Here is a 15275-nt window from a genome sequence, read left to right as displayed (position 1 = left end):
TTATATCTGGATGTAGTTTTAAGACAAAACTGCTGTTATTTCTCCCAGTTTGTTTTTTAAATAGCTGCAATGCAATACTTTGTATGCAGCAAAATTTTCATCATTACCTAGATGTGGGTCTTGAAGCCTACATACTGTATATCATAAGAACCATTTCAGGTTGCTCATGTAGCTTGGAAGCAACCAGTTCAGCCAGTTCAACAGCTACAGCCCCCTGTGCAATTTTCACACCATACACATACTGCAATGTGAAACATACATTGAGAAGTGTGAAAACATAAATTACCCAGATCAGCCATCCGAAAACATTGATTAAAATGGGCACCATTGATTTTTTTCCTCCTCTCATGGCGAGCGAAGGCTTATTTGACAACAGACTTACATACTTAGTTCCTGTATCTCTAAGTTACGTCGTAAAAAGTGGACAAGGAGACCATGGACAAGGCTGGTTGATTGCAACTATAATGGTCATCATTAAGAACTGGCCAATTTTAGATACTAGAGATAAGTAGGCTTGGAAGGATTTGATTTTTATCAGTAAACGTCGACATACATCGGTTTCACCTGTACACACACAAACTGATGAGAAAATATTTCTATTGATAATAAAACTTTACAAATAGGAAAGATAAGAAAAATGCTGCTTGAGAACTTACTAGAGTTTAATTTAAGGATATTTACTTTATGTATTTTGACATATGGTGTTAATTGGTGTTTTAACAGTTATAATACTTTAACATTTTGAATCTCGGTGTCACTGTCATTAAATAATTGTTTGATTTCCCCCATAACTTAACAAACTGTGAAAATTTAAATGGATAAAAATCTAAAAATATGCTTAAAAATGAACATCAATACTATAAATAAACCAACATAATTTTTGCCAAGCTTAAGTATAAGAAATACCACAAATACAGTGGTAACCATCTCTATTTATCTAAGATAAATTGGCACATTTTTAAGGCTGACCACTGTACAATGCCTATGATTATTTCAATTTATTTTCTTGAGGAGGGCTGGATACTGTCCAAAAAACACCACAAAATCATATCTCCTCTCCCCCCCACCCTCCCATCTCCCTCAGATTGCCTGGTTCTTTGACAAATGCCACTAGCAAATCTGTAAAGAGTGATAACTCAGACATCAAAAGGCTCCTACATTTGTGGGTTCATTTAAAAAAAATTAAAGAGGGATTCCTCCTTTTCAGTTTGGGGAGGGAAAGGGAAAATCATCTCTAGTGCGTTTATTGATGTTTGACTGACTGTCAAACAGTACTACGGTTAACACCCTTGAAACTCAATGCTTGAGTCTCTCCAAAGGATTACTCCATTTTGAATGAAAAGTAAAAACCAGCTGCACTGTATAGAGTCTATTTGGAACTTGATTAGGTTTCCTTTCTTTCCTAGGGGTTGCCAATTTAACAGTCTCCATCTATGTTTAAAATCCCATCAACATTAGGACTAATTACGTCAATACCATGCTGCCAGCTGGGGGAGACCCAATTTTTCAGGCAAATATCCCAAGCCAAGGCTGGAAAGACTGAATGACTCTTGGTGCTCAGCCCCTAGTTGCACAGTATAGACTGTTCTCTGCTGCAACAAAAAGGCACATGCTTGGCTGTAGATAAAGCAATTTGCATGCCTTGGAGCCAGTTTATTTTTCCATCAATGTGTCATAAAAATGCTCAAGTGATTCCTGTCTCACATCACTCACACTTAAACAGAAATCTTTATGCTCAGTTACATGATGTCTGTGCTTCTCAACCACACCAATATGCACAGGCCAAAATGATATTAGTAATATCTAGCCACCAAATTTATCCCAAAATATTGTCAAATGCCTCTTTTTCACCAGAGGGAAGGAAGCAAAGTAGTTGCCAACTGTCTTTTTTTATTATTATTCCAGTGTAAACCAACCTTTACTGCATAGTTTCTATTTCACTGTTAATATCTCGGATGAATCAAAGCACAGTTGCATCTCAGCTTGTGTGTCTTACTTTGTTACAAGAATGTAAAGTGTGGTATGAGTTGGCAAGCTGTTCTGTACTTTAATCTGGGTACTGACTCCCTCACAGCCTGATTCTACTAACCACATTCATGTTGACTAGCATCTTGTCAAGTAGTCCTGGGGAAATCAGTGGGACTAGGGACTTGATTCTTTGCCTCTTGAAGTCAATAGCAAAGCTCTCATTGACATCAGTGGTGCAGGTTAAGGCCCTATTCAGAGTAAGGCAGTGGAAGCAGTTACTATTTATACCTATTAATGGCTTCATTCATATTTTTGGGGCAAACTGAAAAGTCTTCACTCAATTTTTTGTAAGGGTACAAATTTTTTAAAAATTGACTAACATGGCATAGGTGCCAAAGTCCCATTTTCAGAAGTCACAACACTTAAGGGGCCTGAATCTCATGGAAAGTCAACGGGACATAACCACCTAAGTCACTTTTGAAAATGGACTTTGGGGTTAGGTTTTCAAAGGTATATAGGCACCCAAAGATGCAAACAAACATCTTGTGGGATTTCCAAAAGAGTCTAAATGAGGTAGATGCCTGTTTTCCATTGAAATCAATGAAAGTTTGGCACCTAACTTGCTTATATGCTTTTGAAAATCTCATTAGATGCCTAAATACCTTTGAAATTCTATTCTAAGCCACTTGAAGACGTCTGAAAATTGTTACCTTAAGTTCTTAGTTGGGCAACATTCCCGATGAACCACCAAAATGATGCACCTAAATTCCACAATGCCTATACTCCACTTAAGTGCTCAAAATAGGTCTTTGGGGGTGCACTGACACTGCGATAGTTTTCTACAAAGAGTGAATCTCACTTACAGAGAAGAGAGATTTGAACTCCTTTTTAAGAGCACATTGGAATCCCTGATTGCCACTGGATTTCCGTCCAGGTATCTAATGCATGGCATGCAACACTGCATCACCTGGAAAAATCTAACACTGTTTTTGCATCAAGGAGAGCAGCTGATTTTCCAAGACATGTGGCAACAGTTGTTTTGCATATTGGATCAAAACTTTTAGTATGCTATCAAGTTCCCATTAGGATTAGCGCAACTAAGCCTAGATTATGACTATCTGTGCCCAATTAGAATGGTTATTTCTAGAGATGGGCAGGCTTCGATTCAAAGTCGGGATGATTTCAGTGTCGGTACCATTCAAGGGAAAGATAAACAGTTCTGGGTTTTTATCTAATCTCTATCTTCTGTGTGTTGGGGGAGGAATACAAAATACATGTCTACTGACAAACAAGCCAGATTCTAAAACCAGTAAGGATGAACCAGCAGCAATTGGCTGGGTAGCATAACAAGAAGAAGATGGAGAAACGAAATACTTGCCATGTAGATTGATACAAGGCCATTCAGTGTACTTCTCTTCACTGCTAAATCAGTTAGTGATTACAATGGAGAAGACAAAATTAACAAGGGAATGAGGATTCTGATTCAAAATTGGAAGTCTTAACCTATCCTCACTCTCTTTTTAAAAAGAATGTAGAACTTGAGACATGTGCCTGCCACCCCCAAAGTATGGAATTCCATAAGAAAGTAATTTCTAATTATTATTTCTACCGAGAAACATTCTTGAAAAGGTTTTTGGTTTCCTCAGTATTAAACAAATTATATACTGTACATACCAGAATCTCATATCAACACTTAAAACATTCATTGATACTCTACCTGAAAACTGAACACTGCTGATGAAATGCAATTTACTTTTTTTTGTTTCAAAATTATTGCACAGGCTGTGGTTTATCTGGATTTCAGAACACCAAAGGGCTGTAGAAAGTAGGAAACCAAAATGGCCTGAAAGGGCTGCTGAAACTTCTGGTTGAAAGTTTTGGTTCTTCCCTCTCTTTTGGGCCAAGACCAGTACATAAATCTCTGGATAATCAACTATTTGCTTTGTTATCTATTACAAAAGAAAGCAAAACTGTATGCACACATTCAATACAAACCTATTTTTTACTGGTAAAACATGTCTGGGAAGTTTCCTAATAATTTCTTGGTGGAAAAACATTTTCAAAGACAACAGGTAAGATTTATAAGTGGGTCACTGCCTACTGAAGTCGGGTTCTGCCAGTAGCAATGTGGAGTGCAAGAATGTCACCTGGTTTGTTACTAGATGCAGCTGTTTTTTTACTAATACCAACGAATTCTGCACATCACCACAGATAGCATATTATCAAGTTAACCAGTCCCAGCTGTTTTTGCTTTCACTTGTGTTGCCTGCTGCTCTACAGTTTGGATAATGTTCACCATTCCTGTTCTAAGCCTGCCAGCAATTCCTTCATTTAAAAAGACCTGAGTTTGTCTAACTGCACCCACAAATAGGCTTGTGTAGTAATGTAGCAATTTGTAACAGCCTCACTGGCACTACAGGAAGTAAGCTCAATGAATTGGAAACAGACTTTAATATTGCTGAGTAGCAATTAGAATGATGACAACTAAGGATTTATCTTAAAAATCTCCTCTAGGTACATTTTAAAGAGCTCTTTTTCAGAGGCCCAGTCCTGCACTCTTGCTTGGGTAAGTAGCCCATACTTATACAAGGAATTCAACAGGACTATGTGCAGGAGTAAAAGGTTTGCAGGATTCAGCCTTGTATTTGGAATGCCTCCCCTCTTTATTACACCATCTGTGCTTTTATTAGCACCTTTGAACCCTGCCTTTTGTTTTCACCAAGGATTTTTTTTTGTTTTGTTTTTTTGTTTAGCCCATTGGCATTTTTAAAAAATTCCAACTCTGACCATAGATTTTCATCATCAGTTGGGATGTGGAATTCTACAGTGTCTGTGAGTTTGATTCTTCATAAAATAATATTAAAGGACATGTTAAATGTTGTGAGAAAGCTCTTCAACCTGGTATATAATTGGTGCCAAAACATTAATTGATAGACAGAGGTGACTGAATGAACGTTGAAACAGTGCAAGCCTGAATTACTGGAGACCTGCTGGTGCTTTGGAGAAAACTTTGAGAGGCATTCCATTTTGTTTTGGAAGAATTATGCTTAGTTATCTGATTTCCCTTACTTAAAAAAAAATGAAATCAGGATCTTTCATTTTTTTTTAGCATTAATCAACTCTTTCTATTGATGTTCCCAACTGAAATGATGCTCTATAATCATGCTGTCACTAACAGTGGAGTGTGTCTTCCTACTGTTTGAAGGGGGAAGAAAAGATAAAGAGAAGATGAACCCACAAGAAACAAAGACACCCAAACTGCAGGCTGAATTGGAGAATAATACAGAAGTGATAACACATATGCAGACTGGTTTAGAAACAGAATGTTCTCTGTTCTTTCCCAAGAAGTACTAATGAGTCAATAAAATACTGTGAAGGGTGGTAAATAAAAGGGGGTGAGCAATGGACAGATCAGAGACTTAAGTTAAAACAGGATGGGCTGTTACTGCAACCTTTACTTACATATTTCTTATTCATCCAAGCAGCCCCACTCAAGCTTTGTTGATGAATGAGGTATGCAGGCTCAGATTTTAGAATGGCTTACCTCATTGGTCCACCTTTTGGGAGATCAAGAACTCAGATTTTTTGGGGGGAACCAAAAGATTTCTGGTAAATCCTTAATTAGCAAGGTAATGGCTGAGGCTACCTGTCCAAATCAATAAACATGAATATGTCAGTGTCTGGCTCCTGTAGACCAGTGGCTTCCCTTAACTACTCAAGACCTTATTTGATGGGCTTGGAAATGGCTACACTGTATAAAAATGGTGTTTTTTAAAAAATTACCTTTACAAAAACATTTCCCTTTTTCCCCCCCTTTTTCTTAAAGACTTCATTATCTACAGGAACCCATACAAATTTCTCCATATTTACATCTAGATAACTAATCATTGACAAATATAATATCGTGAAATAAAATATTGAACGTGAATATCAACTTTTTAAATAGACGTTTGGCTCACAGCTTAAATGACAGAGAAACAAACCAAAAATTATCTGCTCTACTACAACCCCAATCTTTCTTTTCCCCCAAAGCGCAAACAAAGTAGTATGGATGGAGTATGTTGCATCTAAGCAGAATGCCAGCTGCAAATGGCTCCCATTCAGCACCCTGTGCTGAAAAATGGCACTCTCTGAAGCTGGTGTGAGTGGCTGCTGAGGCATACAAGCATCTAGCAAATATGGACAAGCAGCTGCTCCCTCACCGCACCCTTCTGTTGGAGCATCACAAAGACACTGCCTTTTGAGCCCAAGGAACTGGATGGCTTCACATCTCTCCTGCTGCACTTTAAAGATGACAATTTAGCTTCATTTTACAATGTGTTTGGCCACTGACACAAGGAAATGTAAGGCTGGGGAAGGGAGGAAGCAGTAGTGTGTGATTAACTCCCAAGCATGCATGGTCTCTCTCTCTCTCTCTCTCTCACACACACACACAGTGCTCCCTGAAACCTCTAACTCATTCAAAGGCACAGTTTTCTTAACGAGGAGTAACAAAGTGTGCCCTATAATAACCCACACTTTGGATACGATGGATTCCATGCACATTCCTTTCACTGGTAGTCTGGAAAGTGCCAATGTGGCAGGTGGTTAGGAGTTCAGTCACAGGGTGCTGCCAAATGGTGCCAGTCAGCAGTGAGAGTCGCACGGCTTCTGCTGAAAGACAGTGGTGCAACCAGGCTGCAAAAGAAGGCTTCATTGGCCACTGAAAATGCAGAGCTCCTTACGAAGGGATCCACTTTCCACGCCAACCCACATTTCTTAGAATTGGGGCCCTGTGTTTGTTCACAAGCCATGTGCTAAACCTAGTCTGATAAAAACTCAAACTCAGTTACATTATAGTACATCCAGCCAAATACACACACGTGCGCGCCCTCTTCTCCCCCACATATATGTTAGCAGGATGTATTAACATTCTGAGAAAGCTTTGGAACTTTTATCCCTCAGCGTTAAGAGCAAAATCTACTTAACTGGTACCTCACAGTTAACTGCAAATGTGCTTTAGGAGCAGTATTTCCTTGGACAACTTCCTTCTGTAATATCACGGTGACCATAATGTATCATTACATGTACTTTGCTGAAGTGCGCAGCCAATGAACGGCTATGTACATAATTCCACCCTCTCCTTGCCTCGTTAAGAAAGTCTCTAAAAGCCAGTGTCGCAGTGCGAAAGCTTCTTGAGCATAGGAGTTTAAACAATGTACCTCACCATACAAAGGAAAGAGAAACAAATCAAATTGCTGTAGGCGCATTATCCAATATTTCTACAGTGTTGTGTCTAAGTGTTGTGCTGGCTTGAAAAGGAGTCTGTGCACAAGTCAATCTGTCTTAAAATACTGTTGAAAATATTGTTATTGGTTCAGTTCTATAGCTGTGTCCTCCTCCTCCTCCCCTTTGGGTTTCCCTTTCTCCTCCTCCTCTTCCCTGATGGCCTGAATTTGTTCCGAGGATTGGTGCAGCGTGGATTGCTCTAGACCTTGCTTTTCTGTCCCAGCTATCCTTTCCTCATCTTCAATTACTTTCTTCCACATTTTATGGTTCTGAAGCAGGTGCTGAGTGATCTGGCAGTAGATTTTCCTCCGCTTGAACTTTTTCTTTCCTGTAAAATATTAGACCAAATTACTGTATTGTTTTCTTGGGAGGGAAGAGAGATTAAGAGTCATGATATATGGAATCAAGGTCCATCTTAATTAAGAGTTTATTTAAAAAAAATAGGTACAACTACATGGAAAAACAGACCAAGCCAACTTTCACACAGTTTGAGTCCCAGCTTTGTGTCCTTTGTTCACCAAGGAGCACACCTGGTCCAGGACACTGTACAGCACACAAAGACATCTATTGGTTGAATGATATACTGCCTGTAAAAATATTACAAAGTGCATGTCTCCTCTCACTCATTTGGGCATGCTATGTGCTCTTTTTGACAGCAAATGTCGCCAGCTTCAGGCTGACCAATTTAGGACCCTTCACTACTCTATGAAATATTTATTTTCTTTCTTTACGGATTGCCTATGCACTGACAGGAGCTGTGGAAGAGGAGAAGGCAAGCAATGAATACATTAGTCAACAAAACAGCACCTATGATCCCCTCCTTTTAAAGATCTGCTCTACACATTACCTTGCTATTGCAATGGGCCTGAGCTCCACTGAAGCAGCAAGTGAAAATTCCAAATCTAGGTTTCACACAATACAGCGCAGCATTGCTATTGTTATGACAATTGAGTTTGGACTGTTGATAAGTGAAGTCCTATGGCAAATAATATCATAGCCTTGGAGTTTCCTTCTTTCTAGTTTTGAGGCATCAAGCTGCTATTATACTACAAACTATATTTGCCACTTCCCATCATCAGAGTCACTTGCACCACAAACTTTTTCCTGTCCTGTGTGACAGCCCATTATTGTAGACAGTCCAGTAGTCTGATGGTGATAGAGTTGTGCTAGCTGCAATTCCATTCAACACAAAGCCTGAAGAGTTTCACCAATCATGAAGAGTGGCAGTGGCAGCAATAGAACTTAAATAATAAACCTCTTCAGGAAATCTACTGAAAAAAAATACAGTGACGTACAGGAATGTTTTGTACCAAAAAAATTTGCGTAAATGAGAGTTTGCAGGTGGCCTAAAGCATGTCTGTGTCGGGAGCCAAAATGTTGAGTCCTTGAAGCTTTTGAATTGGAAACAAAGAGCTTTTCACTGCAGCACGGTCCAAATCCATCTCAATCCTTCATTAAAAAGCTTTTGGTTCCCTGTAGGAAACTTTCAGGTTTAATAATAATAAGAAACCTCTATTCCACCAATACACCATATTAGAACATTCTATCCCAGGTTTCCTGTGACCCCAAATCTTGCAGCTCTCAGCAGAGATTTGTTATGGCTTGAGATTTTGTTTGAAACCAATAAGGATTGATTCAGTTTAACTCTTAAATTCACAGCAGGGCTTGTCAGAAGTTACCTGCTCAGAAATAACAAAATATCTCTTGTTTTTAAGCTACATCAAATGTTTGCAGGTCAGACAATACACTAGTTAATTTTATTAAAGTCCAATTATCTAAAATATTCTAATGAATTACCTTGACTACAATGAAAGGCCTTCTACAATAATTTCCCCTTTCCATCTTTTCAAAGACATTTCACTTAGAGTTGTCCTGAATGTGGTAAAAAAATTTCTTTTTCTAAATATTTGACTTATATGGGCAAATCAGAGGCATAAATCTCTTTGAAAACAGGAGATCTCTTTTGTGTTGTGCTGAAAGAGCTTGGAATATTTAAAATGACACTGAAAACAGATCTAAATACCTGACTAATGTTTGTAATCTAGTAAAAGGATACATCAGTATAGAGAATATTGAAGAGATACCTACCCTAGGTACAGACATTTCAGTTAAAGATGAGGGACTGATATGTCAAAAGAGGAGATGTCTGAACAAATTGGTACATCGAAGTACACCAAGCTACAGGCCCAGACAGTATAACACTTGGATTGCTTAAGGAATTTAAAATTACCGTTAAAAATATGTAATCTGTCACTGAAATCAGCAGCTACACCAGAGGATGGAATGGTAGACGGCAGATGAATAAGAATCAGTTGCTCTACTGATCTCTTCTCATAAAAGAACAAGGGGATATTCAATGGACGTGAAAGACAACAAAATTAAAGCTTTTTAAAAAAATCCACAATACATAATTAACCTGTGTAATTTACTGCGATGTGATGTCACTGAAGCCAAGAGAGCAACAGTATTCCAAAAGAAGTCTAGACATTTTCATGGATAATGACAACAGCCACAGTCACATTAAGTAGGGTTATTTTTTAATAAATGTAAAGATATAAAGTGTCATGCTCTAAGGCATAAGTGAATCGCTAACTGAAGAAACTTCCCCTCTCATCAGGTAATTCCTTAATTGTCAATATGAAGAAGAAGAAGAGCTCTGTGTATGCTCAAAAGGTTTTCTCACCAATAGAATTTAGCCCAAAAAAGATATTACCTCACTCAATTTGTCTCTCTAACATCCTGGGACACACACAGCTACAACCAGGGGTTTGGGGCGAAGCCCGGAGCTGGAGTGCAGAACAGCTCCAGAGCAGCGGAGCTGCAAGTTTTTGCCTGGAGCTGGACTGGAACCGGAGCACAGCTCCAAAGCCCTGGCTACAACAATACTGCAAACAATCTTCCACTACTACTAAAACAGGATACTACACTATGTAGCCCACCTGTCTGGCCAGTAGGGCAATTCCTATAAGTTCATATGAACAAAATGCATTTATGAAAAGAACTCAAAGTGAATGAGAACAGTGGATTACTAGTTACGGCATCACTCGTGTGGTTGAAGAGGCCATATGATTTAGTGGACAGAATTCTGGACTGGAAGTCAGAAGACCCCGGTTCTACTCTGAGCTCTGATATTGACTTTCTCTTTGACCTTAAACAAGTCCCTAAACCTCTCCCATCATAAAGTCTCCATATACAAAATGGGAATGATACTGACCCTCCTTTGTGAAGAACTTTGAGATTCTTAGGTGACAAGCCCTATATAAGTACTAAATATTACTAATATTGTACTAGAACTCTGATGGCTTCCTCTCCCGCCCCTAGATCCAGTCCTCCTTCCCTAGTAAAAAGTTGAGTTGGAGAATGGGGGAAGGGTATGCCAAAAAGGAAAGTGAAACAGTAGGGAAAGGAACAGAAATAAAATGGGAGGAGAGAATGCAGAAGGGGGAGGAACAGAAAAGAGGTGGTGTAGTGAGGCAGAGTGGCCCGCCTCCAGTACAGAGGGGGTTAAGTCCCCCTGGTGGGTGCAGCTAACCCCACCCCACCCCCCTCCACAGGAAGTACAGGGGCGGGCAGGAAGTATAAGAACAGGGCCCTGCAGCTCAGTTGGGGCTGGATCAGGGAAGGAGGCAGACTTCTCTCCCAGGGAGCTGAGCTCTCAGTCACGCCCATGATTGGGAGCAGAAAGAAAAGGCAAACCACTTCCCTAGAAGACAGAAAGCCCAGGGAGAGACTGGAGGAAGCGCCACCTGACCACGAGACTGAGAGCCAGATCCCAGCACTGATGAAGCAGCACCAGCAGGAATTGGTAGGAAGTAGCCCAGGAAAACAAGACTTTGGCCTGGCTGTGCTGCCAGGATTTAAGGCAGCGATCACATTTCTTTGCTGACCCCACGGCAGGATTGTCCACCACTCCAAGTGCCCTGGGCTGGGACCCGATGGAGCAGAGTGGACTTGGGTGCCCCCACTCCCCAGCCCTATACATGGAGCTGGTTGTGCGCTAACCTTTAGGCCAGAAAGTCGGCAACGGAGATTGTTTAATTGCTCAGCTATAATTGCTGAGCTACAGCTGGTTGCTACTTGCCCCAGCCAGGACGCTGAAGCCACAGACTGTTAATTGCTCAGCTCACGCTCACAGGGTTTGAGCCATAAAATATTGCTGTTCACCCCAGCCAGGAAGCCTAGGTTCCCAGCTGACTGGTAGTTGGGTTAATCCTCTTTCGGAGGTTTGAATTGTCATTTGGGCAACAGCATAGCCGCAAGCCAGGCTACCCGACAATATGTGCAGTGGGCCTACTGACTCCCTACTGCCTCTGGAGGGGGCAACCTGACCCTGAGAGAGGCAGGAAGGTGGTAAGGACTGAGGTCCTAGATTACCAAGAGACATGGGCTCCAAATGTACTTACCACTTCAAACCATTTTTCACAGGTTCCTCAACATCCCCATGTAGCCTACTAAAGCTTCCTCCCAACAGGCCAATCACTGCCACAATCAAGCTTTCTGCAGAGGACTGTATGGGTTTTGGAGTCTATCAATATTACTTATCGGTTGGCCAGAGGTTTGAGGGTCATGAAAAATTCTCTGGAGCCGATACATCTCTTACATGTCAATGCACAGCACAAATACAAATAAGCAAACTGGACTCCTTTCCACAAGAACATGTGTTCTCAAATATTTCCACCATTAAAAAAATATTTATATTGTGGTAGCATCTACAGGTCCCAGTCAGGGCCTATTGTACCAGACACTGTACAAAAATATAACAAAAAGATGAAGATCTTGTCCTACCCACATCTTCCAATGGAGAAAAAAATATAGTCCTTTAAAAACCAGCCATGAAACAGTCTAAAAATCACAGATGTAGGATAGGCAACCTAACGACCTACTAGAAGTCGTGTTTGTGAAGTCTTTAGAAGCTTCTCCACTCCCAAAATGTGTGGCTACCCATTAAACCTCTTGGGGGCCAGTTCAGCTAGTCCAGTTCTAGAGAAATTAAGGTTATGGCTGACCAGGGCAAACTCCTTAAACTTTTATACAGGGGATCGTTAGCCCGTGAAATAAAATCAGCCCCACTGAAAGATATAGATGCAAACAACATACTTGACTCGGAATTTTCACACGTTTCCATTTCTGCTGTTTCTTCCTCTTCCTGCTCATCAGTATCTCCTGACTCATCGCTATCTTCCACCCATTTCCCTGGCATCAGCCCCGCTGAGTCATAGGAATTACATAGTGGACCCACAATGTGAGAAATGAAGGATTCCTGAAGGTGTGCCAACTGGGGAGCTGAACGATCCATGAAAGGACTTATAGGAAGGCCAAGGCTCGCCTCTTCATCACCCTAGAAATGACAAAAATTTGTTACTTCTGTGTGATACATTAATTACATGGATATGGAGGGAGAAAGTGGAGGGAAGCATCAAAGGCAATTGCAAATATTAGAAGGAAAAATATTCTACTGTGAAGCCATCTCCTTTTACCATTTCATTTTTTATAGCAGACCAGCATATAAAAGGTAGCAGGGCATCAATTCAGCCTTCATATAAAAACTACTCTACATAGTTCCAGAGCTCAAAACACAAGAATAATCTGCTATAAAGAATACCCTGAATTTATAACACATGCTCTGTGAGGACTTTGTAAAGTAATGCCCACCTTCCAGTCCCGTAGTTTACATTGCCATCTTAGAATCATAGAATATCAGGGTTGGAAGGGACCTCAGGAGGTCATCTAGCCCAATCCCCTTGCTCAAAGCAGGCCCAATCCCCAGCTAAATCATCCCAGCCAGGGCTTTGTCAAGCCGAGCTTAAAACCCTCTAAGGAAGGAGATTCCACCACCTCCCTAGGTAACCCATTCCAGTGCTTCACTACCCTCTTAGTGAAAAAGTTTTTCCTAACGTCCAACCTAAACTTCCCCCACTGCAACATGAGACCATTACTCCTTGTTCTGTCATCTGGTACCACTGAGAACAGTCTAGATCCATCCTCTTTGGAACTCCCTTTCAGGTAGTTGAAAGCAGCTATCAAATCGCCCCTCACTCTTCTCTTCTGCAGACTAAACAATCCCAGTTCCCTCAGCCTCTCCTCATAAGTCATGTGCTCCAGCCCCCTAATCATTTTTGCTGCCCTCCGCTGAACTCCTTCCAATTTTTCCACATCCTTCTTGTAGTGTGGGGCCCAAAACTGGACACACTACTCCAGATGAGGCCTCACCAATGTCGAATAGAGGGGAATGATCATGTTCCTCGATCTGCTAGCAATGCCCCTACTTATACAGCCCAAAATGCCGTTAGCCTTCTTGGCAACAGGGGCACATTGTTGACTCATATCCAGCTTCTCGTCCACTGTAACCCCTAGGTCCTTTTCTGCAGAACTGCTTCCTAGCCATTTGGTTCCTAATTTGTAACAGTAAATGGGATTCTTCCATCCTAAGTGCCGGACTCAACAGGTTTCTTTTGGCCCTCATCAGGTTTCTCTTGGAAGCTTAAAAATGAAATCACCTTTCTCCATATTGTTTTTATTCCCATCATGTATTGTGATTCTTATCATCAATATTAGCTTGTTAGCAACTAACCACCTTATTCACAGGGGGACAGGATTTATCTTTTCAGAGCAAAGGCTGGCTTATCAAAATAGTTTTCTTATGAATTTTGCCTCTCTTTTAAGCTGCATTATAAATAAGTTGAGCGACTCTACTTTTGTGTTTCTTTGACCTGCCAAGCTTCAGGCCATAGTCACTTGTTTCCTGAGGAATGTTGTAATGAACGTGTCAATGCAGGGTCATTCAAAAATGCAAGATCCTCTGCATGTCCCTTTGCTAGATTTCTTTTGGGGGAGCGGGGGGGGGGGGAGGGCCCCCTCCTGGTGCTCTGATGGAAGAGTTAGTTTTCTACCAAGGCCCACTGTATGAGCCAAACACTCATGTTCTTTTTCAGTCATCCCTAGTGCAGCAAAATTCCTTTATTATAAGAGTTGGTCCTATAATAAAATAATAATTGATAATGCATATGACTTGTTATGCAAACTGATGTGACTAGACTGTGGAGACCTAAATTTGAGAAATAAAAAAACAGTTCATGAACATTATTGAAGATCCACAGTCAATTTCTAAGACATTACATCCATGTTGAATTTGTTTCCAAGTGCCTAATTTCTCTAAGAATCCAAGATCTGGTTAACTGAATCATCTCCCTTTTGAGAAAAGGGAAACATAAAGAGTATAGGGCTAAACTTTGATGAATGCCTCACTTCCAGCTTTCCTGCATTTTCTAACAAGGTACACACAATTCAGTGCTCAGCTATCAAATATTTGATCTCCCCGCTCCCATCATTATCTCAAAACCAAAGTGTGTGCACATTCCTGAGATAACAAGTGGATTAACCAGAGATGGCAGTTCTCTCTCCTTCACAGCATGACATCTCAGATTTCACATGAAGAAGTTGTCAATGTTGGGAAGAAAGTCGACTGATGAAAAGTTTAACATTAATCAAGCTTAATTCTTTCAAGCTTGATTATGAGCTCGATTTACAGTTGGAAACAACACACGTCTCACTGGTCTTCCTTTAAATATCAACATTAAACCCCATTAAACATACTTCAACAATATTGTGTGTTTTTCTAAATTTAAATACAATACGTTTTTGATAACACTTAGAATTCGTACAGAGATGTAATTCTTCAAAGCCCGGTACACTTCTGTTTTTTAATGAAGGGGATGCTGTCAAGAATGGCTCCCGATTTTCATGGCATATGCTGAACATAAGAACAAAAAAGTGGTCAGACCAAAGGTCCATCCAGCGCAGCAGCCTGTCTACCGACAGTGACCAATGCTAGGTGTCCCAGAGGGAGTGAACCTATCAGGTAATGATCAAGTGATCTCTCTCCTGCCATCTATCTCCACCCTCTGACAAACAGAGGCTAGGGACACCATTCCTTACCCATCGTGGCTAATAGCCATTAACAGACTTAACCTCCATGAATTTATCCAGTTCTCTTTTAAATGCTGTTATAGTCCTAGCCTTCACAACCTTCTCAGGCAAGG

At 40.6% G+C, this 15275-nt stretch overlaps 1 protein-coding gene across 2 annotated transcripts in view; it reads right to left on the bottom strand.

Moving 5' to 3' along the window:
- Positions 1-3391: 3391 nt before the first annotated feature.
- PDE3A (phosphodiesterase 3A) overlaps positions 3392-15275 on the bottom strand; it is a 371124-nt gene continuing 359240 nt past the window's right edge. For both annotated transcript variants that reach the window (XM_050968214.1, XM_050968222.1), the window contains 2 exons: positions 12334-12574; positions 3392-7564 (listed from right to left, as the gene is read on the bottom strand). In XM_050968214.1, coding sequence (XP_050824171.1) covers positions 7317-7564; positions 12334-12574 — 489 coding nt within the window. In that variant the 3' untranslated portion in view covers positions 3392-7316. The remainder of the gene's footprint in view (positions 7565-12333; positions 12575-15275) is intronic.

Source organism: Gopherus flavomarginatus, chromosome 1 (assembly GCF_025201925.1).
Source record: "Gopherus flavomarginatus isolate rGopFla2 chromosome 1, rGopFla2.mat.asm, whole genome shotgun sequence".
NCBI classification, from domain to species: Eukaryota; Metazoa; Chordata; order Testudines; family Testudinidae; genus Gopherus; species Gopherus flavomarginatus.
Note: the sequence above shows the minus strand (reverse complement) of the source record. Positions and strands in the feature narration are given on the sequence as shown.